This window comes from Eublepharis macularius, chromosome 3 (assembly GCF_028583425.1).
Source record: "Eublepharis macularius isolate TG4126 chromosome 3, MPM_Emac_v1.0, whole genome shotgun sequence".
NCBI classification, from domain to species: domain Eukaryota; kingdom Metazoa; phylum Chordata; class Lepidosauria; order Squamata; family Eublepharidae; genus Eublepharis; species Eublepharis macularius.
In genome coordinates, this window is record NC_072792.1 from 180,825,667 (window position 1) to 180,840,841 (window position 15,175).

Consider the following 15,175-nt stretch of genomic DNA (forward strand, 5'->3'; position numbering starts at 1 on the left):
CATTATGTGCTGTCAAGTTGCCTCCAATCTATGGCAACTCTATGAATGAAAGACCTCCAAAACGTCCCATCATTAACAGACTTGCTCAGATCCTGCAAACTGGAGGACGTGGCTTCTTTTATTGAGTCCAGCCGTCTCGTTTTAGGTCTTCCTCTTTTCCTACTGCCTTCCACTTTTCCTAGCATTATTGACTTTTCCAGAGAATCTCGTCTTCTCGTGATGTGACCAAAGAACAATAGCCTCTGTTTTGTCATTTTAGCTACTAGGGAGAATGCTGAAAGGTAGCAGAAATAAATAATGCAATGTGGTATGGCGGTTAGGGTTCTGGACTCCATGTGGGGATACAAAGGTTACAACTTACAATCCTTACTTGGATATAGTTTCAGGCGGGTAGCTGTGTTGGTCTGTTGTAGAAGGGCAAGAATTGCTTATACTCTATTTCATCATTTCTTCAACTCTGTATTAGATTTTTGCTGATGTTATGTCTTTGCAAATTGGCATCTATGTACCCAGTGGCATTGTTTATTGAAATGTCCTTGATATTTGCTGTACTAATCTCACACTCAGGGCCGGTGCCAGGATTTCTGGCGCCTAAGACAGCTTCAGGGTTGTTGTTCCTCCATGCACAAGCACCCAGACTGCATGATGATGTCACATGCAGGGCATGCCACTGGGATGGCGCGCATGCACCCTCTCAGCCCTATGGCTCAGTTGCTCCGTGCTCCGCCCTGGCCACCTGCCGCGCCTGGGCTGCAGCTGTGTGGTGGTGGCAGTGGCAGCAGCAGCAGCACAGGGCAACTGAGTGGGAGAGCTGGGAGGCTGCACGCTCAGTTGCCCTGCACTGCATGCGCTCCTGGCTGGGCACAGCAGCTGCAAGCCAGGCATGGCAGGTGGCTGGGGCGGTGCGCATGCGTGCTCCCAGCCTTCCAGCTCAGTTGCTCTGCACACTGCCCCAGCTGCCTGCTGTGCTTGGCCCGTAGTTGTATGCGGGTGGCGGCGGTGGCAGCATGGGGCAATTGAGCTCCATGGTGCATGCCCCCACCCCCCGCCTCCAGCGCCCTCTCCAGCACCTTAGCACTCGAGGCGGCTGCCAGCCCGGCATCAATGGACATGCCGGCCCTGTTCACACTGTGTAATCCGCCTTGAATCTCAGTGAGAAAGGCGGATGATAAATAAATAAATAAACTCAAGTAGTACTTTCTTCTTCTCTTGAGACAAGAGAAGACAAGTTTCTCTGGAAGTCAAAATTGCTAGGAAAAGTGGAAGGTGGTAAGAAAAGTGGAAGACCCAAAACGAGATGGCTGGACTCAATAAAAGAAGCCACGTCCTCCAGTTTGCAAGATCTGAGAAAGTCTGTAAGTGATAGGACGTTTGGGAGATCTTTCATTCATAGGGTTGCCATAGGTTGGAGGTGACTTGACCGCGCATAACACATACACACACAGCATCTTAAAGAACAACAGGATATGAGCTTTCGAGAATCAAAGCTCCCTTTGTCATGGAGATACTAGGGATAGCATCTGATGAAGAGAGCTTTGACTTTCGGAAGCTCATACCCTGGAAATCTTGCTGGTCTTTAAGTTGCTGCTGGACTTGCTCTTCTACCTGGGTATGAAAACTCATGAGGTGACCTTGGATCGGTCACCCTCTCACTGCATGCTGTGAAGATAAAACCGAGGCGAATTCTGTTATGCTACCTTGGAGAAGCAGTGGGATGAAAACTAAATAGTAAAGGAAATAAAAGCACGTTCACTTCACTTGATAGTTGTTTGGAACACAGTTGGCACAACCGTGCCCAGTATTTGGAGCAGCTGCCTTCGGAAACTGGATTTCTGACATCCAACGCAGGCGCTTTCCGACACAGGTACCTATGCACGGACAGGCTTGGGGGAAGCGAAGGCAAGTTGGGTTGCTGTCTTGGGAAATTCCTGGAGATTTGGCAGAGCAGAGTTTGGGCAGGGGATGGAACGGGGAGGCAATATCACTTCTGCTGCTCCTAGACTTTGTAGTATACCGTAGAGCCTGCCCTCTGAAGGTGCAGTTTCCTCCAGAGGAGCCAATCAGTTGTCATTCCTGGAGGACTCCAGGCCTCCACCTGAAGATTGGCCCGGTCATCTGGTCACATGCTGGAGGACGGTCACACAACCGTGGTAACTAGTACAACGCTGGAGAGGGGGCTGTGGTTCCACTTTCCCCGTGGCTACATCAAAAACAAAAGCTTTCTCGGTGCCTTCTCCGTTCTCATCTCTGCCCCCGAGGATGTAGATCTTGCCAGCACACACCGTGATCCCACAGCTCTCCTGAAAGAGGGCAGAAAGATACACACAATCAGTTCTTCATGCACCAAGAAGGGTTCTCGGTCTCCCACTGGGGGCGCGGATCCCTCGCTCCCACCCTCCACCCCACCCCCGCTTACCTGGCTGGCGGGGAGGAAACACACCACCCGGGGTGCACTCCTGGTCCACACAGTGCACTTCTAGGCCGCACAGCGTGCTCCCGCGTGCTGCAGCACCCCGAATTGGACCCAAATTGGCCCGGATTGGACCGCTGTGGAGCACAACATGCTCCCGCACTCTGCAGTGGCCTAATCTGGGCTGAATCGGCCTGAATCGGCCCACATTGGGCCGCTGCAGAGCACAGCGATGCTCATGCGCTCTGCAGCAGCCCGATTTGGGCCCCTGCATAGCACAGGGGTGCTCTCAGAGAGGCCCGCAGCTCATGTAATGATGTCATTTCCTGGAAGTGACAGGCAGGGAGTGTGCACGCAAGCTTTGCGCACACACAGCCAGGGAATAGAAGGTAGGTGCTGGGCCTCACACCCAGCAGGTAGGGCAACCTGGCAGCCCTAGCACCAAGCCAGAATGTTTTGTTATTCCTCAACTGTTCTCATTGAAGGATCCTTCTCCCACCCCCCATAGACTAAAATGGCTTATAAATTTATTCAGTGGTAGTATGAAGTGAAGACCTTCAGAGTAACGGTTTGGCCATATATGAAGCAGAATGCTGGACTAAATAGACCATTGGTCTGATCCAACAGGGCTCTTCTTACATCTTTATGTCCTTTTTAATGGTCTGCTTCTTACCTGAGTACTGTTCTACAGATATCATTTTAGGGCACTGAATTTTGTTTCATGCTGTTTTATACTTTTTATGCTTTTTATGTTTATAGAAATGCAGTTATGATTGTTGTTATGCCCCTGAATTGGTTTTAGGACTTGTTTTAATACTGATAGACTGCCCCGTGGCGCAGAGTGGTAAGTGGCAGTACTGCAGTCCAAGCTCTGCTCACAAACTGAGTTCGATCCTGGCGGAAGCCGGGTTCAGGTAGCCAGCTCAAGGTCAACTCAGCCTTCCATCCTTCCGAGGTCGGTAAAATGAGTACCCAGTTTTCTGGGGGTAAAGTGTAGATGACTGGAGAAGGCAATGGCAAACCACCCCTAAAAAGTCTGCCAAGAAAGCGTCGTGGGGCGACGTCCCCCATGGGTCGGTAATGACTCAGTGCTTGCACAGGGGACTACCTTTCCTTTTTAATACTGATAATTTTTACATTGTGCCAATAGTTTCATTGTCTTGTTTCAACTCTGTGAGCCAACTCTAGCAAATCTCTAGAAAGGCTGCATATACATTTTCCAAATAATAATTATAAATAATAGTCACATTTGCTGACAGAGTAGCAGAATCACCGGCAGGCTTGGAAAAGGGAGAAACTTTGATTTTCAGAGTAGGGTATGGGATGACTAGGTTTTAATCCCCTGCTCAATAATAATAACAACAACAGCAACATTTGATTTATATACCGCCCTTCAGGACAACATAACACCCACTCAGAGCAGTATGTTATTATTCTCCTCACAAAGGAGAATGTTATTATTCTCCTCACAACAATCACCCTATGAGGTAAGTAGGGCTGAGAGAGCTTCAAGAAGCTGTGACTGACCCCAGATCACCCAGATGGCTTTAAGTGGAAGCCTGCCAGGTGACCTTGGGCCCATCAATCTCTCAGCTTAACCTACCTCACAAGGTTGTTGCCGTGAGGATTAAGTGGAGAAGAGAGGGAAATGATCTGGAAAGCCACTTTGGGTCTCCAATCAGGAAGAAACAAAAAAGGATTTAAATTTTTAAAAAATAATAAAATAATCAGTCTATCTAAAACATCTGGAAGGTTTCCCCGTACCAGAGGCCCAGGGAGAGATGCCACTTCACTCCAGGTGTCCTTCCGGGGATCGTAGTGGAAGATTTTATTCAGAAGCCCTCCGGCAACATAAATCAAGTTGTTCAGTGTGACGGCATTGATACACCTCTGACTGAAAGGGGCAGGAGACAGAAGGCTCCAGCGATTGGTTGCTGGATCGTAGCACTGCACCTGAGGGACAAGAAACTTCTGGTCAACGTGCACACAACTTTCAGGGTTTTGCTACTACAAGTAGAAGGACTTATAAAGTACAATAATAATATTAACAACAACAACAAAAGTACAATAATAATATTTCTTTTATAATAATATTTCTTTTCTTAGAAGATTTCCGCACCATTGGTTAAATAATTGTCAGAGCTCTTGGAATATTATTAAGAGCCGTAATATTTATTGGGATTTTTTGCACTTTGCACTTTCACTGACATATTAAATTTATGTTTTATATACAGTGGTCTCTTAGGACTGTGTCTTTGAACGGGGTCCTCCATGTATACTTGCGGTGTTAGAGACCACTTTCCTTTTGTTGTTTGATGGGAAGAAAATAAGCCTAAAAGTTGGAAATAAATTAGTTGTTTCTTTAACCCATAACACTCTCTTGCTTTATTTGCATTGGCCCTGTCGTCCACTGCACCCCCAATCACATATAGCTGGCCAAGGCAGGACACAACAGTAGCCGAACTGATGGCTTCCACCAGAGGAAACTTCTGGTCAATATGCACACAACTTTCAGGGTTTTGCTACTATAAGTACAAGGACTTAGAATAATATTTATTTTATAATATTAAGTACACTAATAATAATAGTATCATTAATAATAATAAAAGTATATTGATGTTGATAATAATAGTATAATAATAATATTTATTCTGTAATAATATTTCTTGTATTAGGAGATTTCTGCAGCTTGGGAAGAACATAAGCCCCAAAGTTGGAAATAAATTAGTTGTTTCTTTAACCCATAATGCTCTCTTACTTTATCTGTATTGGCCCTGTCGTCCACCGCACCCCCAATCACGTACAGCTGGTCGAGGCAGGAGACAACAGCAGCCGAACTGATGGCTTCCACCAGAGGTGCCACAGCTGTCCAAGTGTTGCAGAAGGAGTCGTAGCATTCGACACTAGCCAGCCGGTCAAAGCCATCGTATCCCCCCACTGCGTAGATCTGTCATCGAGCAGAAGAAAGAATCTTGGTTGTTTCACTAATTCCAGGAATGGGATATGTAAAGGTCTTAGTGATGGTACTTAAAGAGGGCAGAAGGGCTAAATCATACCCCCTCACTGTTTGCACTAAAGACATTTGTTCAATGTACAGTTTTTTGGTAATTTTCACTACACCTTTCCACTGCAGAAACAACTCAAAACACTTTAAAACAATCCAAATCAATAAATCTAACAATATAACCACATAATAAGACAGATCGAGCAATAAAACAACCATACTTTGCGGAGGGGGGATGTTGAAATTAAACTGAACATCATTAAAATTAAACTGAACATCATTTAAAGCCTAGGAGAGACATCAGCTGATGCTTAAAAGATGTTTAAGTAAACGGCAGAAAAATGTGACAGGACAGAGCTTTCCAAAATGGGGATGCTGGATTCGGTTTTGTTTTCCCGGCCATGTCGGACGTTCCTCTCCGCAGGTCTGGGGGGAACTGTCTGAGCAGCCTGACCGGGCGGTTGACCCACGAGGGTTAACCCCCAGGACTCCCAGTGAGGGAGCCTGGATCTGGGGCACCGCGGGAAGAACCCCCTGGAAGTAATGCAGGGGGTAAATTGCCCGCTTGCTCCAACAGAGGCCGGCAGACTTGCGCAGCACCGCATGTGCTGCCGGGCCATGGAGAACGGCAATAAGCAGATTTAAGGTGAAGACCTGTAAGTAAGCGAATCCCTTCTGATTTTTAAGCATATGCGAAGGATCGGTGGGAATTGAAGCTAAAAAGGCGCAGACTTCTTCCCCTGCACCGAGTTTCGGAACTTAGTTGGCGTCCCCCCCCCTAAGATGGCGACGAGAAAGCAGGGCCCAGCAATGAGTAAATCGGTGATGGCGACGTTACAGGGGAAGGGGGAAACTTTGGAAGAGTTGGTGAGACGAGCAGTTTTCGATGCTGTGCAGCCCTTTGTAGCGAAACTGAATGAAATGGGGCAAAAGGTTGATTCAGTGGAGAACGAGGTGAAAGCCATTAAAGAAACAGCGACCGGAGCAGAGCACGAGAAGGCAGTACTCATGAAGGCAACAAGTAAGGAAGTGAAGCTTTTGGAGAATCAAATAATAGGATTGCAAGTGGACCGTGCCCAAACGGTACTGCGTCTTCAGAATGTAAAAGAAGAGCAAAGTGAAAATTTAAAAGATTTGGTGTCTGGACTTTTGGCGCCATTCGCAAAGGCAACTAAAGAAGAGATAAAAAACGATATTTTGGAAGTCCGGCGGACATCTTCAAAGTATGCAACGAAGCGGCAGCTGTCTCGCGAGATTATAATTGACTTTTCATCTAAGAAGACTCGGGACACCATCTTAGACAATTTGTATAATGTGGACTTGGATTATTTGGGCAATAAGGTTAAAATATTGAAGGATGTTCCATTTTTGGCTTGTAAAAGAAGATTCAAGTATAAAGGACTTGCGGCTTTCTTGAGGAAATGTGATATAAAATATAAATGGCTGTTTCCAGAAGGCGTCTGGTTCAGATATAAGGATCAAACCTCCAAGATTACATCGGACGCGCAGCTGACAGACTTTTTGTTCAACCATCAGGAGTTTCAGCAGGAAGAAAGTTCGAAGTCTGAAGGGGAAAGTGGGGGGGAGGAAAGAACGGGCGCAGCTGCTCCAGCTGCGCAGAGAGAATTGAGACCGAGACGCAAGGGGGGGGGGGTGGAAGAAGTCCTGACCCTGAATATAGTTTGTATTGTATAAGATCTACCAACCTGATAGCATATTAGAAAGTTAACTTTTAAGAAAAATAGCAGCATGAAGGGAATACAAGACATGTAGTGTAGTGTTTGTTGTTTGTATGTTGATTTTCCCTTTTCCCAGTTCTCCCTTCCCTTTTTTTCCCCCTCCCCTTTATACTTTTGTAGTCTTCTGTAGTTTTTTTATGTTAGATATTAAAAAATAATAAAAAAACTTTAAAAAACAAAACAAAATGGGGATGCCATGGCTGGAAAGAACCTTCTGTGGTGACCACCCCACTTAGGCTCTGAAGGTGGGGCATGCAGGGTTTCTGGTGCAGATCTCCATTTGGTGAGCCAGTTTGGTGTAGTGGTGAAGAGAGGCAGAACTCTAATCTAGAGAGCCAGGTTTCATTCTCCATTCTTCCACTTGAAGCCAGCTAGGTGACCTTGGGTCAGGCACAGCTCTTCCAGAGCTCTCTCAGCCCCACTCACCTCACAGGGTGATTGTTGTAGGGATAATAATGACATACTTTGTAAACCGCTCTGAGTGGGCATTAAGTTGTCCTGAAGGGCAGTATATAAATCGAAAGTTATTGTTGTTAGAGCTGAAATTCATACACACCTTGGCCGATTCCAGACGGCCCTCCCCATCGCGAAATGTCGCGCGTCGTCGCGCAGAAAATGCTAAATATCGCGTTTTCTCGCCCGAGTTTTGCGCGACGTCATGCAAAACTCACACAAGAAAACGCGGTATTTCGCGACAACGCGCGACGTTTCACGATGGGGAGGGCCGTCTGGAATCGGCCCTTCTTTACCAGTCCAATCAGAATATATTGACAAGATGAAGCAAGATTAAGATGGGTAACCATGTTAGTCTGTCTGTAGCAGTAGAAAAAAGCAAGAGTCCAGCAGTGCCTGGATTCTTACTTTCTTCATTCCCTATGGCCCCATCATGCAGAATAAATTATTTAATGAAGTTTAGGTGGGTAGTTGTGTTGGTTTGCAGCAGGATTTGAGTCCAGTGACACCTTAGAGACCAACAAGATTGACTGTGTGTAAGCTTTTAAGAGCTCTCTCTTCAGATATCCAGAGGAGTTAGCCGTGCTAGTCTGTAGTAGCAAAATAGAAAAGAGTCAAGTAGCACCTTTAAGACTAACCAACTTTACGGTAACAGTTCTCTTCATCAGATGCATGGAGGGTAAGAAGAAACTGGTCAGATATATAGGTGGAAAGGGGAGCGGGAAGTAGATGCAAACAGTAGCTTCTGATAATGGGATCAGTTACTTCTGGTAAACCATTCATAGTCCCTATTCAATCCAAGCCTGACTGAGTCAAGTTTACATATGACAAATTTTCATATGTAAATTTGACTCAGTCAGGCTTGCATTGAATAGGGACTATGAATGGTTATCTCATTATCAGAAGTAACTGGTTTCATTATCAGAAGCAAACTGATCCCATTATCAGAAGCTACTGATCCAAGCGGCACAGAGGGGAATCTAAACTCCCCTCTGTCTGGAGATCAGGGGGTGGGGCCACCAGCCATGTGATCATTTTCAAGAGGTTCTGGAACTCCGTTCCAGCTGAAAAAAAGCCCTAGATATGCTACAGATTACCAAGGGGAAGAACTTGACACAGGGCTGCCATTTTAAGCAGCAGTTTCTTATTTCCCCTAAAAGGTTAAAGAGGGCAGTCTCAGGAGAGCAGAAATACCTATAGAAGTACTGTAGTCATTCATTCAAAACTGCTATGCATGGTAGTATGAAAAGCCACATCCTCCTCAGAGCTCTTGACTCTGGGAAGCAGCAAGACAAACCTTTCCCTGGAGAGTAACCATTTTGTGCCTCCACCGGCCTTTCTTCAAGCAGGCAACCTTGATCCAGACGTTCAGCTTCGGGCTCAGCATCCAGACATCACTGCTGTTGACATGTCCTCCTTGCAAAGCAAACACAGAGTCGCTACGTGAACTCGGGAGATTTAAAAGGCAGGATGCAATTTCTTAAGAGAAAAAAAATCCCCAGATAATAAAAGCCTTTTAGAAATGGAATGTGTTGTCAAGAGCACTGGGGGAGGTTAAACCTCCTTGGTGTTAGAGATTATGTATTTTATATATTTAGTTTAGTAACTTAGCAGAGTAACATAGCAGAGCAATTTAGTCAGAAGCGTTTAAACCCTCACAAACGTGCATTAATTAATCCTCAGACAAAATTCATAGAAAGATAGAACTTACAGTTTATTGTAGCAGATTTCTCCATAGCAATATCTTCTGGTAATAACAAGGGAAAGATCTTATTCTAAAGAGTTACATTCTCTAGTCTAATACCACGGCCTGAAACTAGGCAGCGAGGTTGTAGGTGCAGGTTTGTGGACAAAGAGAAGGGCTCCATGAGGAGCATGGTGGCTTTATATCTTTTCTCTTGGAAGAGCATGAGGGAAGGTGTGAAATCTCCCAAGAGGCACAGAGGCAAGAGAGGAGGAGTCAGTAGGCGTTCCCACCTTAGACAAGAGAGTGGCAGATTGCTAGACATATACATTACATTTAAAGAGACATGCAGTGCCCCCCAGTGTCCAAAGGCAGGCTGAGTCGCCTATTCCAACACTTGGAAGTTTAAAATATTTTGTTTTAAATGCTAGAGAAGCATAGGAACATAGGAAAGTGCTTTGTATCAAATCGGACCCATTGCAAGATCAAACCCAATACCGTTTACTCAAACGACAGCGGCTCTTTGGGATCTTAGATAGCACACATCTTATTTCTTCGACAAAAGGCAAATTGCAGACTCATGTGCCCTAAACGTGTCTCTTCCAAAGAAGCCCTGCTGCTTGGCTATTAGGAAAAAAGGGTGTTCTTAAAAACTGTCTTTTTGCCTTTAAAATAACAATAGAAAGGCAGGGATCCTCGTTTCAAATAACAAAACCAAGTAGAAGCTGTAGAGTTAAATCACTTCTCCTTTCACTGCAGGGTTCCAGGGCAAATCACGGCTGCAGGAGTCAATTCATTGGTCTATAGTTTAAAAGCAGTGAAATGGATCTATGTGCTAGCTGCACAAATAAAAGAAACTATGTGATGCCACTTTTTTTTTTAACAGTGAACTCAAAATGCAGGAAAAACTCGTGACGCTGTCCTTCTTGGGCTGTACCACTCTAAACTGCAGAAGGGGTAGATCTCATCTTTCAGAGCTTTCCCACGTAAGAAGCTGCTGCAGAAAATGGCATCCCTGTGTCAGATTCTTTCCCTGTATCCCTTAATCGTTCAGCCTATGTCCTGACCTCATTGCACCGCATGTTTCTTGGCCAGCCAGAGCCAATATGGTGGAACTAGGGTCAGAAAAATGCAAAGCATAATTCTAGATGTAATGAGAGACAGAATAGGAACTCAGTTCAGGAATGCCATTTTCAGCCGCAATTACATTTCGAGACAATTACACTGTCAAGCCCTGTGCTCCATCGACCTGGCTGTTTCTTGAAGAGTACTAGGGGTGGGCCCGAAGCGAAATATGAACCAAAATTCATCACAAACCAGGCAGGTGTGCGGTTTGCAAACCAGCAGTTCACCAGAGCCCATTTCTGATGAACCGCCACGAACTTTAGGCCGTTTGGTTCATTTTTCGGTTCGTCACTGTAGACAGCCTGGCACTGATCAATCAATTTTCTAGGCAACTGAGGGGAATGGGCTTTCTGCAAACCTTCTGCTGACCCGGAATTGAGTTTTGCTGACCCAGAAGCGACGTTTTGCTGACCTGGAAGTGACGTTTTCATGAACCAAATGAACCAGTTCGCGAACCGAGGCAAGTTCATGAAAGTTCATGGTTCGTGAAATGTGACGAACCATGAACCAAACAGTCCATTTTTTACCCGGTTCGTGCCCATCTCTAGAGAGTACCCAATAGTCATCTATACCTGAAAGGCCGACCAGGAAAGGATGGGCTCTACAGTCACCTCACCTGATATGTACACGTTGTTCTTCAGGCTGCAGGACGCAAACTCCGATTTAGTATATCCTGGCATGCTAGAGAGTGGCTTCCACTGCCCACTTGCAGGATGGAACATGTCCACGAAAGGGAGCTTCAAAAGACCTTTTTTATCGCAGCCACCAATCACAACTATCATCTCTGCTAATTCCATGAATCTGGCAAGGGAAAAGAAACGGGTAAGACTCACAGTGTCGCTAGCATTCTGTTCCCAGCTGGCCAGTGAAGTGTCTGAGAAGCTGACCGGGAGGTCAGGAAAATATCAGCCCTTCCATGAATTGTTGATCCTATCAGCAATTGATATTCTGATGTATACTGCCACTAAATGTGGAGGTTTCATTTAGCTCCTGATGGACCTCTCCTCCAGGAATGATGTAAAGCAGGGGTCCCCAACCTTTTTGAGCCTGACCGAGTATAGTGGGTGCAGCAACAAAATGGCTGCCACAAAATGGCTGCTGCAGGAGGCAGAGCCTGCCACAAAATGGCTGTTCACCTTCAGACAGACAGTGAAGATATTTGTACTGTTTGGGGTAGTGGTTAAGAGCAGCAGGACTCTAATCTGAAGAGCCAGGTTTGATTCCCCACTCCTCCGTTTGAAGCCAGCCGGGTGACCTTGGGTCAGTCACAGCTAGGGTTGCCAGTCCCCCACTGGGGGAAGGGAATCTCCCACTCCCACTCCCTCCCCCTTACCTGGCCAGCGGGGGGGAACACGCCTCCAGGGGTGTACTCCCAGGCCATGCAGCACACTCCTGGGTCCGAATCAGGTCCGAATTGGCCCGGATCAGGCCACTGAGTAGCACAGCAGTGCTCCCGCACTCTGCAGCAGCATGATCCAGGCTGATTCTCCCCCCTGTGAATCACGGGAGCACTCCCAGGGTGGCCCACGGGTTGCGCAATGGCATCACTTTCCAAAAGTGACATCATCATGCAGGCCGGGAGCATGCGGGCGCATGCGAAGAGAAGGTAGGTGCTGGGCCTCCAACCTACCCCCCCCAGGGGGTAGGGGACCTGACAACCCTAATCACAGCTCTCTCAGAGCTCTTTCAGCCTCACCCACCTCACAGGCTGATTGTCGTGAGGATAACAATAGCACACTTTGTAAACCGCTCTGAGTGGGTGTTAAGTTGTCCTGAAAGGAGGTATATAAATTGAATGTTATTATTATTACTGTAGTAGCAGCTTCTGCCAAAGAAGTGTTTTAAAATATCTACCCAGCTAATAAAATCTTCTATAGTCAACCAGAAGCCACGCTGGGCAAAAGCCCCATGTGGCCAGAGCCACTTTCTAAAAACGGGCATCAGGAAAGATGTAGGCAGGCACAAGTGGGCTTCATTGGGGACCCCGTTGTAAAGACATTGGCAACGTCATTGACATCGCAGCCACATCCCCTGTCCCTCCTACCAGTTGCAGGGCTCAGCCTGACAATGCTGCCTCCTGGCTACAGACATCAGTTCCCCTAGAGAAAATGGTGGCTTTGATGGGTGGACTCTATGGCAGTATACCCTGCTGACATTCCTCCCCTCCACAGGGTCTACTCCCCAAAATTTCCAGGAATTTCGCTGGAATTGGCAACCCTACACTACTCGGTGATATGAAACAGTGTGTCAGCAGCCCCGAGTTCCTCCAAGGAACAGCACATTCGAGATTAACCCTGATCAGGGCTTTTTTTCTGGGAAAAGAGGTGATGGAACTCAGTGGGTTGCCCTCGGAGAAAATGGTCACATGGCTGGTGGCCCCGCCCCCAATCTCCAGACAGAGGGGAGTTTAGATTGCCCTCCGTGCCGCTAGGGTTCTGGGGTTCCGAAACCCCATTTTCAAGAGGTTCTGGAGCTCCGTTCCACCACGTTCCAGCTGAAAAAAAGCCCTGACCCTAACGTTGCATGCAGCACACAAATGTTGATCAGATAAATATTCTCATTTTTACCTTCTTGGTCTAGACCATGGAGAGCCGACTTCAGTGCCTAGGAGGTAACCCTTGCGGACTTTTTGAAGCAAAGGAACGCACTCCTTGCACGCCTGGATAAGCTCGTTCGTCTCCACCTTCTCTACGAAGTAGCAGGGGTCCAACAGAGGGAGACGGACACACTGCAGCAGATCTTTCAACACCCCTTTCCGGGCACCCACATCATGGCGCACCCATCGCATCGCTGCCTCGAAGACCACTTCTTCTTTTAGGACAGCCAGTTGTTCATCTGCCAAGCACTCGGCTAGCTCCTCAGCCTCCAGGTCCAGGAATTCCTGGTGGTGTGACACCTCCGCAAAGCCTTCCAGTAGACACCTCTTGCTCTTCTCCACCAGGGATGGGATGGAAAAGGAGTTGGCGAACCTCTTGATGCCCAAGCAGTTGGAAGGGTGGAGCTGCCCTTCCAAGAAGCCAATGCAAGCTTCCTGGAGTTTGGAGATCTGAAGCAAGTTGGAAAGTTCCAAAACTCGTTCCACATTGTCTTCCTGGATGACTATATCCGCCCCGTACATGTAGTCTAAGACCAGACTCATGGTGGGTGCTGAGATCTGCTGGAGACTGATGACATTTTGGTGGCCTTCTTTCAGGCCACGGGCAAACATCGCTCGAAAGTAAGCACTGTTGGCCGATAAAGCGGCACGGTGGCAAGGGAACTCCTGCCCTTCCGTTGCAAGCACTACATCCGTGAAGATGCCATCCTGCCGATAGGAATCCAGCGTCCGGAGGATCTGCTCAGCGTGGCAGAGCTTCACGAGGAGCTTTTCGTTGCTTTGGTCCCGAGAAGTGTTTTCACCAGCACCACGATTCATTTTGTAGGTGGGTTCTTCTTTCACTTGGTGGCGCATCCCGATTTGGACCAGAACGAGGTCAAAAGAACCCTGCAGACCAAGAGGTCATTTAGTCCAATATATTTTTTTAAAAAGTTTTTAACACATATTCATTATACATCTTTTCAAATATTCCCCATTATCTTAGTATATGCATCCCACCCCCTCCCCCTCCCCCTTTTCTATATTGACTCCCAACAGCACTATAACCCCTTTATTTCTTATAATTAACTCTAGATTTCATCTGTCCCTATTATTAAAGGCAAAGTTCTTACTACTTCATTCTTAAGTCTTAATAATTATCGAGAGACCACAATTGTCCTTTTACATCCCATTTCTTTTCTAAATAATTTTTAAATTTCTCCCAGTCCATAATAAATTCCTCTGGATCTTGTTCTCTTAATTTCCTTGTCAATTTGTCCATTTCTGCCATGTACAACAGTTTTTGAATCCAATCTTCCACTTCTGGTAATTCTTCTTGTTTCCAATATAGTGCATATAATGTTCTTGCTGTTACTATCATATAATATAACAATACTCTATCTTTACTATTCATTTTTTCCATGTTTAAACCTAATAATAATATTTCAGGACTCTTTGACACACTTTCTTTCAATATTGATGACATTTCCGCACAGATCTTAGACGAAAACATCCTAGCCTTTTCACACGTCCACCACATATGATACAGAGAACCTTCATGATTTTTACATTTCCAACATTTGTTGGAACAAATTTAGTCCAATATCTTGATTCCAAACAGTGACCAGACAGGTGCTGTTGGCAGAAACGCAAAAGCTCTCTGCTGCTTTTTGCCACCCCAAGCAACTGTCAGGAGACCCCCCCCTTCTGCCTCGAAGAGATGCTTCGCTAACGAGTTAGGGACCGTAGACTTCACCACCATGTTGCCTTACGTCCTATCTGTTGCGTGCTCCTATGTACTACCTGTTCCTTTAAGTATGACCCTGCTAGGTAGTTCTATCTTGTCTAATGTCCGTCCTAGAATTGCTTATGTTCTGTTTCAGCATTTCTCCAACTCTGTATTGGATTCTTGCTAAGGTTCTGCCTTTGCAAACTTTCATTTATTTATCCTGTGGCATTGTTTATTGAAATATCCTTGATATCGACTGTGCTAATCTCACACTATGCAATCCGCCTCAAGTCTCAGTGAGAAAGATGGACTATAAATGACATAAATAAATAAAATTAATTAATTAAATAAATATTCAGAGATACACTGCCTCTAGACACGGAGGTTCCATTTTGCTAATAGTTTCGGGGTTACCACACTATGTTTTAAATTGTCCCTTATACCAGGAACCAAGGG

General features: G+C 46.1%; 1 protein-coding gene across 1 annotated transcript; it reads right to left on the reverse strand.

Annotated features, from left to right (window-relative positions):
* Positions 1-2,111: 2,111 nt before the first annotated feature.
* On the reverse strand, positions 2,112-13,866 carry KLHL35 (kelch like family member 35). The gene is made up of 6 exons (XM_054974775.1): positions 12,983-13,866; positions 11,032-11,216; positions 8,904-9,022; positions 5,169-5,357; positions 4,175-4,363; positions 2,112-2,300 (listed from the first exon to the last, which is right to left on the reverse strand). Exons 1-6 carry the CDS (start codon positions 13,864-13,866, stop codon positions 2,112-2,114), a joined length of 1,755 nt encoding a protein of 584 aa, XP_054830750.1.
* Positions 13,867-15,175: the final 1,309 nt, after the last annotated feature.